At 39.6% G+C, this 12,016-nt stretch overlaps 2 protein-coding genes across 2 annotated transcripts; one reads left to right on the top strand and one right to left on the bottom strand.

Annotated features, from left to right (window-relative positions):
* The first annotated feature begins 196 nt into the window (after positions 1-196).
* Positions 197-3,120, top strand: LOC105040693 (probable F-box protein At3g61730). Its single transcript, XM_010917347.4, has 8 exons — positions 197-578; positions 1,448-1,647; positions 1,720-1,764; positions 1,832-1,999; positions 2,110-2,157; positions 2,398-2,568; positions 2,664-2,771; positions 2,851-3,120. The coding sequence occupies exons 1-8, from the start codon at positions 331-333 to the stop codon at positions 2,934-2,936; spliced, it is 1,074 nt and encodes a 357-aa protein (XP_010915649.2). The 5' UTR covers positions 197-330; the 3' UTR covers positions 2,937-3,120.
* A 963-nt stretch (positions 3,121-4,083) lies between these two features.
* Positions 4,084-10,310, bottom strand: LOC105040694 (uncharacterized). Its single transcript, XM_010917348.3, has 4 exons — positions 10,140-10,310; positions 9,895-9,936; positions 5,565-5,728; positions 4,084-4,393 (listed from the first exon to the last, which is right to left on the bottom strand). The coding sequence occupies exons 1-4, from the start codon at positions 10,207-10,209 to the stop codon at positions 4,376-4,378; spliced, it is 294 nt and encodes a 97-aa protein (XP_010915650.1). The 5' UTR covers positions 10,210-10,310; the 3' UTR covers positions 4,084-4,375.
* Between the last annotated feature and the right edge of the window lie 1,706 nt (positions 10,311-12,016).

The following is a 12,016-nucleotide window of genomic DNA, read 5'->3' as shown; positions in this document are numbered from 1 at the left end:
GCAATAATAACAATAAGTGCATCTCCAAATCCAGTTGGCAAGGAATGGATTTTAGGCAGATATTTCAAGAGTTTGCTTTGATTACCTCGTTAATATTTTAAATTATTAAAAATAAATGTTCTTTTCTGTAAATAAATGAATTTAAACTGAAGCCGTACTGTGCTACTGAGACGCGGGCACGTTGCCCACCGGTGCGGCCTCGGTTAAGGAATTTTGATCAGAATGCCAGAAATACCCTCGATCATGCTATAAAACTTGAAGGGGCCATCCTCCATTTTAGTTTCTATTTAAAATTTTGAAAATCCACGCGCCTACAAATAGGGCGAGGGGATGGGTCTTTGGCCATCTCGTCACCGGCTTCTCCCCCGAGTTCCAGCGAGCTTAGAGGAAAGCAAGGATCTCGGGAAAAGAGAAAGGCAAGTAGGAGAAGAAGAAGGAGGCGAGGAGATGCACCCATCGCGGAAAAGAGAGAAGGGAGGCGACGGCGCGATCCGGAGATCGAAAAAGAGAGAGCGAATGATCTCGTCGTGCACCTCTCCTCATCCCAACTTCCTTGCTCGCCACTCCAGCTTCAACTGGTTCTTTCTCTCTCTCTCTCTTTCTCTCTCTCATCATGGAGTTCTCTAATAGAACTATAAAATTCCAATGAATCCATGCTTAGATTACTGATCTTGGTCACAGTAACTTGATTCTAGCGATCCATGTAACAATCTGTGGAATCGAGAAGCTTCTATGTTTGATCGAATTATATGTATAAAGCTAGATCAGACCTGGAGCTCCGGAAATTTAATCGATTCAAGCTGTTTCAGCTTCTATTTTTGATCCGATTTGTCCCGTTGGGAAATCGAGATTAAATTTTATCAGATCTTGGATCAGCGCAGCTCCTGCTGTCAATGATCTGAAATGCACGTATCGATGCCAATCGGAAGAGATTGATCTCATGGAAAATTCCTGATGTTAGTTTTTCCTTCTTCATTTCAACGCTTTCTCCCTACTTTTCTCGTAAAAGCCATTTATAGTCTGTTAAAAACGAATCTAGGCCGTCCATGAGCCGCTTGATCTTGGTAGGCGGATAGCAGCCTTCGATTCATTCACTCAGTTAATACATGCCATCTGATCTGTATTTCCACCCTCCATCCCAAACAGCGGGAACCCAAAAATTCAAATAATCCAAAAAAGAAAAAAAAAAAAAATCAACGACCCACCCCATCTCTCTCTTTCGAAGTTGCCCTCGCCTTTTAGCGGCGCGAACTGGAACCGAAAGGATGTCGGTTGAATGCCCTCAGCCAACCGCCATTTTTATTTTATCTTATTTTATTTTATCTTTTTTTTTTTTGTTTTTTCAGATGGAAGGATTTAATACTGTCTTCGATTAAATAAATAATAAAAACGAATGAATTGATTTACTATTTTCTCTTTTGTTCTATTTTGAGAAAAAAAATAAAAGGTACGAGGTCGATATATGGACGGAGGTGGCCAAGTACCTTGAAGGGAAGGATCTGGTGAGGCTGGGGATGGCCAATCGGTGGTTCCACCATCTCACCATGGAAGACAGCATCTGGAAGTACGCCTTCCTTCGCGACCTCCAGGTGCCTCCCCCTCGACACGTGTCCTTCACCTGGAAGCAGCTCTACAGTGCCGCCTTTGGTACTCGCGCGAACCTTTCTCATCCAACACACATCCGGACCGTCCAACTGACACGTGTCCGTTTGTATGCAGACGGCAGCCACTCGTACTGCTTCCGACAACAGGAGAAGCACATAGGTGAGTCGTAATTTAACGTCTCTCGTTAGCTGCGGTTAGTGTTTGCCGTCGTTTTGACGGACGTTAGATTGGATGAGGATCGGCGGGTTCGTCTTGGAAACGCCGTCTGTGCTGATGACGGAGAAGCTGGTGCTGCCTAAAAAGCTGCCCAAGCCTGAAGAGGAACCGGGGCGGACCATCCAGACCTCCGGCACGTGCGTCCTAACTAACGCCAGAACCGGAATATGGCTCGCTGGTACCATACCCTTTCTCATTTCAAAGGGCCGTAGATCCGGACCGTTTGATCTCCCGATTTGCCCTCAGATGGGCCAGCCATCATTTTGTTAACCTCGATGGACGTTTCAGATCTGCAGCTCGTCCGATGCCCCGTCTGCAACCTCAACACCTGCGAAGGTATGAGATCGAGAAAATAAATATACGCCCCCATCTCGCGTGTATTGCCGAAAGCCACCCCAGGCTCGACGGTGCATCGCTCACAAGTGACAACGGAGTGGTCGCTCTCAGGAGGATATATACAAGTCAAAAGATTGAAGGGCTGCAAGCGGCTTACCATCTATGATCGGACGGCTGAGATGATCTTAGTCTTCAGTCCCATCACTGTGATTTGATCCGCTCCTTATTTTTTAAGTGCAGGAACGATGCAGGTACTGGACGCGAGGCACGTGGCACTGTTCCTGGAGGAGGGGTACAGGAACGGAAGCTGGGAGTACGAGGACATCGGGATCCACCGGATCGAGAAGCCGTCCGACACCGCCACCGGGGGAATCTTCGAAATCAAGTACCTCACCTCTCCCTGCACCGCCGGTAAGCATCACCGCGCCCTCTTGCCTCTGCGTCAGTCCTATCTATTCTAATGGTCGCGATGGAAAACGAGCTGCTGCTGGTGTTGGTGGTTACAGGGGTGTTGGATGTGAAGTCGTGGATCGGGCAACCCAGCGACTGGCAGCCCAAGGCCAGGCTGTGTCTTCACGCGGTCGCCGTCAACACCAACCTCCAGCCAAACGAGGGTAAGTAACTCGCATGAATCAAAATATCACCACTTCTTTCTAGTTCGTCTTATAGAATGGGCTGTGCGCGCGTACGCAGGGCTTCAAGTGAAATTCCAGGCGATGAGGAACAGCGGAGCGGATGGAGAAGTGGTTTCCATAAGAATCTCCCAGCAGCTCATTTAGCTTCTAGTGTCATTTTACAGATAAGTGGCATTCTTAGATGTATATAGTACTCATATTTTTAGATGGATGGGATCTCCGCCAAAACTAAAGAAATTCATTTGGCGGAAATTTTGGGGCGAAAGCCACTCCGTATTGCTTAGCATAGTGCAGTACAGGATATGTGCGTTCCCATTTGCCTATTGTTTGTGATCTTTTAGTGATCTAAATAGATGCAGTTGGCAGCGTAAAACAGAACCAGTACATAGAATACCAAGCTCTCATTTTACTGGACAAAGTGACATAAAGCAAGTTCGAGATAAAGGGACAGCGTCCAAGCATTTAGAAGATGTTACGGTAGTGTCAATAGGGCTTATAGATCAGTAACAGGGACACGCTCATATAGCGCGGAACCTTTTATTCTTTTGTTTTAACCTGATAGTTCATTTGAGATTGACTACATCTTGAAGGCTGTGTCCACTGGCTTGCTGCACATCGTTCTCAAACCTAATGACCCGCATGGAACGTTGTCCATAGACCTCGGCGGCCCGCATGACATGCAAACCTTGATATACTGGATGCATAAATTTTTTGGGGTACAGATTTGTACGGTTCTACTACAAGGTTGTGTTGATGGTGGGATACTGTAAAAGTACGATAATCCCAATACACAATGAAAATGCCGAGTAATGAGAAGGGAAAAATAGGCGCACCAGGCCATCAATCATTTATACAAATCCACCTCAAATCTGAAGCAAAATGAAAACTTCCAAATTACCCTAAATATAGAACATATTAGATCAATAAAATGAATTGGCATTCATATACAATCCCTAGAAGAGCTTATAAACTAAGAGGCTTGCCTATTGGTCCAGCCAGGAAGCATAGATACCAAAGTTCCAGTGTTGTTTCAGGTCTAGGTACTCTGTTGCAGCATCTTCCTTGCTCCTTTAGTAAACTTTGCTCATCAATCTATTATGCTAGAAAGGAATGCAGAATGCCAAAAAAATAAAATAAACTCAAAAAAACCCATAAGAAATATAGGTGATAATGTAGAACGAGGAGTTCCCCCTCGCTTTTTAGTCTCTGTACCGGCATTTCTTTATGTTCCTTCCAAGGAGTCAATCTGAACCTAAAGCTAAGCTCACATCATCATGCTGACGGGTACCTCTAATTCAAATAAAAGAACTATTATAACTGGTTTATTTTAGTACATGCAGTAGCAAATTCCTCTTACAATTCTGCAGAATTAAAAACACAACAAATGCGACACAAAGTTGCAGTTCTGATCAGCAGTCAAGAAACAACAATGCATTAAACCTCCATAATCTGGAGTGCCCCTTTGATAAATGCCTTCAACCATCTTTTGTTTTATACTTTCACAAGATTCAATCATCAACCTCCAGTAACATACAGAATCAGCATGTAATCTTATTCGCAATGCTAACAGACAGCATCCAGTGTCAAAAGCAGCCACCCAGCTGCCACAAAAATAAATTCCCATCAGAATAAGATATAGGCATTCCAAAAAAAAAAAAAAGAAGACAAGACTAATCATCCAACAGAGCATATCAATTTTAACGTGCCCTAACTATGTGGCTCATGGAGTTTTTCTTTCTCCCACTCAAACTTGATCGGCACAAATTCAGGTATTAGTTTATTGACTGTGCTTGCAAAATGTCAGCCCAGGTACCCATGTCCTTCAGAGCCATGAAACCATACAACTTTAATTCTTGCAAGGATGTATTCAAAATGAGACCAATTAGAGAGGTGAATCACAAATTATATATAATATAAAACAAAATAATAGTTTGTAAGATGAGTCAACTGTCTCCACTAATCTGGATCCCAACAAACTTGAAAGCTTGCTTGAAGGTCATTCAACCTACAGTCAATTTCAGAAACCCAAGGGTAGGCAACATTCGTTCTAACCATGACTATTTTGATTATCAAAACCCCAGGTCCAATTTGGAAAGAGCCTGAGGTGCAAATATTGAAAAGCAGACCCAACTGGACCCACTTTATTCAGATTAAATTTTATCCATGACTCAATCTGCTTATTCTTAGTTATGGATCAGGTCCAGGCCAAAACTCAAAACTTCAAAAGCCATAAGGGACTTTCCAAGTCATGCTGGATAAGAAGTCAAGATCCAACATTTGGATCATTTCTTAGATGTAAGGAAGAACAAAACTATAACATACATGGAGAGCAATGTCACAAGATACCACTCCCTTACCTACGCAAGTGGAAGAACAGGAGTGCACTGATGTGGCAGGATGGAATTGGAGCTATTCAGAGCTAAGCATTATTTGCAAGAGATGCAGACTTCTGAGCCAAGTGTTAGTCACAAGAGATTTGGCCATTTCCAGAAGGCCGCATCTACTCAGTGCCACATAGGAAGCAGATGAGTGAATGGTGCTTCATAGAGGATGATCTAAATTTCAGCTATTAGTATAATCCATACACTATGAGCATAGAAATTTTGAGCTTCCCACCACCATAGAAGCATGAGTTTTCAGCAGTATATAGTCTAAATTACAAGATATAAGAAATGTTTTGACCTTTGCACGAAGCGCAAGGAACTACAAAGAAAATCGGATCATGAAATGCCTTAAAATGAAAAAAAAAATCATGAAAGAACATTAGCGTACCAATATGGCCTCAATTTCTTTCTCTGAGACTGGTGTACGCTTTGGCAAGAGTGAAGCCTTCCCACCTATGGCAGTGTTGCTGGGCGGGGCAGGAACATCTGATTTGAATCTGTAATTTGGAACCTCACCAGATGATGGGGGTGATTGTGGTTGGGACGCCGCACCTATAAATGGAATCCAACTGCGAATTGGTGATAATGTGGACAGAAAAGAAAGACTACAGAATAGTTAATTAACCAAAAATGTAGCAATAGATCTCATAAATTATTTGCTGAAAATGAAAACAACTTTTCTTTGTACCAAAACAAACAAGTTTGTTATTTAAATACATATAACATAACTTTAATGGTACGAGGATCAATGATAATACAATCTTTTAAATTTGGAAAAAACCTACAAAAGAAGAGTATAAGAAAAGAGAAATGGAGACAGCAGAGTGGTCTAGCAATTGTGCAGTCTCCATCTCTCAAGCCACAACTTCAGGGACTTTGGGATATATATCAACGTTGCAAATAAGTGAATCATACATATGATGAACCAGCCCATTAATAATACACATAACATATATCAATCCACTATAATTGCTTTCATAGCATATTGTAAGTGATACAAACCCCAGTCAGTCTCAACCACTTTCTCATTCATGCTCAAGACCAGACAGTTCTTAACAAGAAAGCTGAAACATGTAGAATAATGGTGACTGCAAAGAGACTTTCCAATTAAGCCACATTATGTTCAGACTTAATATTAGCATCATCAAAGTCCTGAAGAAACCCTGCCTTGAAAAAATAAAATTCAACCCAATCACTTCATATTCTCATGACATACAAGATTGCGATTAACAAAAAGCAATATCTTGAATATTGCAGAGCATCTGCATTATTTGTCACTAGGAAAATCTATACTTATGTAAGGTCTTCAACAACACAAATCCAAATAGGGCCGTGGTCCACTACTGTATATTATGCCTCTATATATTACCAAATCAAACATAGCAAATATATAAATATCTAATCATTTAATCCATCAGAAGCCTACCCAATCTGCACAAAAATTACTTTTTCAACATTAGGGCAAGAACAAGCCTTTAAACAGCCACAAGTTAATTATCAGGAATTACTCTGTAGGGAATCATAATTTGAAAAAAAAAAAAAGTTCAACAGCGTGATTTAATAAAGAAGGAAATTCTAACTCATAAAGAACATGCAGAATTATATTGTTCATATCTGCAAACGGGAACTAGTGAAAATGGTTATTTAGAAACTAAGTATACCTTTATATGCAGATAATTCAGAAATTTGTCAACCATTGAATAATTGGTGATCTATTTAATTCTTCATAAAAATTTGCATACAGTCAGATTTTTGTAATCTTAAATGATTTTCAACATTTTAGAGAGAATAATGCCTATAAAATTTATTCATGATTGGAAGAACAAATTGATTAGGCACCCTAACAGCAAGCATAATTGAAATCAAATAATGATGAGTAAATAAGTTGAGCATTAGTTTTTTAGATGATGCAAGATACAAAAACAGCATTAGGATCCATGGGCACAACTACTATTTTTGCTCTGTGAACTTCTATTTCAATCTCTACTACTATATAAGCAAGTCCCTGCTAGATTCTGTCCAGCCAACCATGCATATAATATAGTTTCTCAAATATGTTTTCATGAATTGTTCAAGTGAACAAGATGGAATCCACAAGTGCATATACTATCTTCGCCTCATGAATTTCTTACTCTAAACTAGTTTATAGAGGCAAAATCCCCTGCTGGTTTCTGTGCATGCCACCATACAGTAACACAATGTCTCACATATGTTAGCATCAACCGACCAAGTAACAAGGAACAACCAAATGATAAAAGAATTTTTTCTTAGTACTTAGCTTAAGGAGCAAGGGATTTGATTGCCATAAAAATGACCCATTCACATATATAATATTCTTTCATTAAAGTGTTTGCTTGAACTATTCCAATGAATAGTCAGAAGTAGAAAATAAACTTAGGATGTTCACCATCATCTCTGGGAACAAGTCAGGAAACCCTGCCAACATGCTAGCGTCATTAAGAAACAGGCAATGATATTCCCATAAGCAGGATACCAAGAAAATTACATCTAGCGCATGTTACATTAGGGTCAAAAGGAAATGGGTTTCAAGCTGCAGCCTGCGAATAATTTCCATTAAGCATGCTCATGTTTTGAAGTGCTTTTGCCGCACAACTCTTTGAGAAAAGAAAGAAATTCTTTTGCAATTCAGATTCTCACAGGAATGGATAAAACGTGATTTCTTCATTGCTGCTCTTTCTGACAGCAGTGCTCAAAAGGAAAATACTGGAGGAATGCTAGTTCGAAAATTGAATTCGAGTCACTTGATGCTACAAACAAACTGCCCCATCACCGTTAGCTGATGTAATTAAATTCAGGGCTGTCTCTCAATTTGAAAAAACCATGTAAGTCTCTATATTTGAAAATAAGTTGTGCTGTACCTTCAATTTTATGATTGTTTTCCCTGATGTGCCTCAATTTCTATCAAGTTATCTCCCAAGGAAGATAAAATGCTTTATAAAGACTTGAATCCCATCATAGTGCACCTAGGTCCAATGGATGATCAATACTGCCCCAAAGCTGCAGTGCCACTGCCTTGCTCTCTAGAACAAAGTAAGGAAAGTACACCATCTTGGCAAAGTGAATTTGCTTCTTTTCCCTCTATACTGCCCTAGCCATTTCAATACTTCATTCTTTCCTGCGAAACCCTTTGTATGCAGCAGATCTCTTTCTTCAGGTTTTTTTTCCTTGCCTTACCTAATCTTTATATGCTTTATTTAATTACAAGGTGTCAGGATCTGATAAACTGTTTGAATAAAAATAATAAGACAAGCAAATGGAAAGTATATTCAACCAACAATGATTATAATTAAAAAAATAGTAATAGTAAACAAAAAGTGGCTAATAAAACACATTCCTAAGGACTTTAAGACCTCCCACTTCAAGCAGCCATTACATCAACATCTCACACCTCGAAGCACTAAATTTTCCCTTAATGCCTCGTGTATATTAAGTTAATAACTATGTCCTACCATTTCTTTTGCAGAGATGGATCCGGTTGCACAAGACAATAGTTCTAACAATTTAAACTCAAGTTGGTTCCTTGAATGAGAAACCTTTGATCTATTCTTAAGAAGTTTAGGTGACTCGACCTCTTCAAAATCAAATCAAACCACATGCTAAGGTTGGGTCCCCTCCCCCCCAGCCCCAACCAAAACAAAAACTCTAGCAAAGAGAGGCTAATAAAACACATTCCCAAGGACTTTAAGACCTCCCACTTCAAGCAGCCATTATGCTAACATCCTACACTTCAGAACACTAAATGTTTTCTTAATGCCTTGTGTGATATTAAGTTAATAACTATGTCCTACCGTTTCTTTTGAAAAGAAGGATCAAGTTGCGCAAGACAATAGTTCTAACTATCTGGATCCAAGTTGGTTCCTTGAATGAGAAACATTTGATCCATTCTTAAAAAGTTTAGGTGACTTAACCTCTTGAAGATCAAATCAAACCGCTTGCTACGGATGGGTTTAATCATTTTAATCTTCTTTTTTTCAAAAAAAAAAAAAAACAAGTAGATGATGCCAAGACATTTTTTTTGTCTTTCTTACATTAAAAAAATCACGACTTTGTAATGACACTTTCAAAACACAACCAACACAAAGACTTCAATAATAATAATAACAATAATAAACTCTAGTTCCAGTAGTATGACAGGAAACCCTTTCACAAGAAAACAGGATGCATAATAATTTGACCAAAATTAGCAAAAAACGACAAAAGTCCAGCAGAAATTGGTCATCTGTTCTATATACTGGGGTTTAGGCCAATAATCAAACCCTAGGTTAACCAATAGAGACTCTGAAACTGATATTCTCTCTTGAATCAACAATCGCTACAGACAACAAGGACCGTCTCTTAAAAGCCCTCATACATCAAATTCATTATAAAAGCTTCCTACTCTTAACACAGCAAAAAAGGAACAAGTTCTTCTTTTCGTATATCTTTCCTAGATTGCTGAAGAAACAATGCATAGCCCAATCTAGATCAATCATCCCCCATAAAGGTTCGAAACGCATGTCATGGACAAGATATCCAGATAACACCATGTCAAGCATAAACAAAGGAATCAAAAATTCTTTTACAAGAACATCGAAATTTCAATAGTAACGATAATAATAATAATCAATGGAGCAGTTCAAAACAACCTTGCAATCAAATGTTCTTGGAATCGCATATGAGCAAATGATTTTCTTGATTATATTACGAAATAAACTTACTCGATCGAGAGAACAAAATTTGATCAGATGAAGTGGATGATCCTAAAAAGAAATCAAAACAAATAACTGACAGTCAGAAATTAAAAACAAATTAGAGGGCTAAAAAGAAACTATAAGAATCCCTTACAATTAAAAAGAAAAAATCTTGAAACTTAACAGAAAACATACATCAAGGAAAAAACGAAGAAAATGGACAGATTAGGGCAAATGTAATCTGTAAAAGGAGAGGAGAAACGGGATCAGACCTTGGGGCTTAGGATGCCTCTGGGGGAATTTAATTCGAGGAATCCTCTTCATCACATGCGTCCCAGCCATCTCCTTTCTCTCCCTCGCTCTCGCGTCTTCTGATGTGCTCTCACCGTAGGTAGAAAAATTCCTCCGTCTCGCCGTCTTTTGGTTCTCCTGGTCTATATGTCGCTCCCCATCGTACGTAGGCCGGGAATAGGCTCGGGCCGGCTGAGGCCCATTGGATCGGGCAGAGTTTGGGTTATTCCAGACAGCCTGAACCCGAGCCTGAGCCTGAGCCTGAAAAGGTCCGAAACGCGGCCCAAATTCAGTCCGAACACGTCTCAAATCCTTCGTCATCCTTAAACTTTCAATATTGATGTTTTCAAGCTTGTATAGAATCTTCTAAACACATAATACTTGGTTGCCATTCAAGATGTCTTAAAATGACTCAAATTCTGAATTATGGATGAGAAAGCCGTTTACAATGCTCACAAATTTGGATTAGTCAAATCAGATGTGGGTCGGGGTTGGGCCCAGACCTGGCCTCAGGCCTAGATTTCTAAAAATTTGCTATCTAAACCTGTCCCACCGGACTCAAGTAAAGGTATGGCTTGACCCAATTTGACCCATTTCCAACACTTATTATACCACAACAGATGAACCAGTACATCGCCTATTGGTTTGGGCAAACTAGATTCCTTAGAATGAACCGATCTATATGGGATGTTAGGAATTGATGAACTAGCATCCACACCTCGCAACAAGCAGCGAAATTTTCTTGTTTTTTGATGAAAAGAAGGATGAACCTTCATAATTTATTAATATTTATATTGTTTAGTTATAAAGGACCGTAGCAGTACAATACATAAGTTGTATGCTAATTTACCCATCAATACATCAGTTGTATGCTAATTTAAGCTCTCCTTTTCAATTTGACATTTGAGGAAATACAGGCATTGCCTCAAGAATACAGCGTCCATCTTAGACCGAACGGAAGTCATCGTCAGCCTAACTTTAGTGCTGAAAATTAGAATGATCCCAACTCTTCATTCTAATGGACTCGGCTCACGTCACACCCCAATCTGAAGCTCTACTTCTGATAACCGGCAACCTTGTTTTTGAAATCGAAACCTGATTCACTTGATCCACTGAATCTTTGAGCTCTGTTTGAAGTCTATTTTCATAGATCATTGACTGATCACTTTTTTTTTTCCTTCCTACATCCTTCATTATAACATAATATTTCTGTCTGTTTTAAATCAACTTAGCGCCCGTCTATCTCCAAGTTTTCTGAAGAAGGATTTCTCTAGTGAGTGCCAAAACCTTCGCTTGCTGTGCTTGCGACGTCCAGGAAAGGAAGAAAGCTGTAATTTTTTGAGTAACGTGCCTAAGGGTGTGGGCATGGAAATCGAAGATTCTTTTGTTTTTCTCCTTCTATATGCACCACAAACCAGTCAGTAAAAGCTCATTAATGCCTCGTCTTTGCTGATTATCAGCAATGTCAGATCTCCATGAGTTCCATAGCATGTCCAGCAATGGTGGAAGGTCAAGTAATTCCAAATCAAAGAGAACTTAGGTCCAAATAGATTTTGAGTAGGAGCAGGTTAACATTAAGTGATCAATAGTTTCGGAAGCATCATCACAAAGCACACAGCCCATGGTTTTAAGAAATCTTTTCTTAAATAGGTTATCTCTTGTTGGAACCTTATTAATGGTGTATAGCCAGGCGAACAATCTAGTCTTCTCTGGCACCCCAGATTTTTAAATAATTTTACTTGGGAGTGGTCTGACTCCTCCATCCTGTAAAAATCTGTAAATCTTTCTTACTGAAAACTTATCATTGTTAAACCACTTCCATGCTACAGAGTCTGGGTTTTCTGTCAGACAAATATAG

The sequence above is a fragment of the Elaeis guineensis genome, chromosome 3, assembly GCF_000442705.2.
Source record: "Elaeis guineensis isolate ETL-2024a chromosome 3, EG11, whole genome shotgun sequence".
Taxonomy (NCBI): Eukaryota; Viridiplantae; Streptophyta; class Magnoliopsida; order Arecales; family Arecaceae; genus Elaeis; species Elaeis guineensis.
This window is presented reverse-complemented; position numbering and strand designations above follow the sequence as displayed.

Excerpts from the sequence above, each read along its gene's own strand:
- LOC105040693 (XM_010917347.4), top strand. The coding sequence starts at position 331 with ATGGGTCTTTGGCCATCTCGTCACCGGCTTCTCCCCCGAGTTCCAGCG. Across the intron at positions 2,000-2,109 it reads AACCGGAATATGGCTCGCTG|ATCTGCAGCTCGTCCGATGC; the intron begins GTACCATACCCT and ends TGGACGTTTCAG. Across the intron at positions 2,772-2,850 it reads CAACCTCCAGCCAAACGAGG|GGCTTCAAGTGAAATTCCAG; the intron begins GTAAGTAACTCG and ends GCGCGTACGCAG.
- LOC105040694 (XM_010917348.3), bottom strand. The coding sequence starts at position 10,209 with ATGGCTGGGACGCATGTGATGAAGAGGATTCCTCGAATTAAATTCCCC. Across the intron at positions 9,937-10,139 it reads GAGGCATCCTAAGCCCCAAG|GATCATCCACTTCATCTGAT; the intron begins GTCTGATCCCGT and ends ATTTCTTTTTAG. Across the intron at positions 5,729-9,894 it reads AATTTTGTTCTCTCGATCGA|GTGCGGCGTCCCAACCACAA; the intron begins GTAAGTTTATTT and ends TTCCATTTATAG.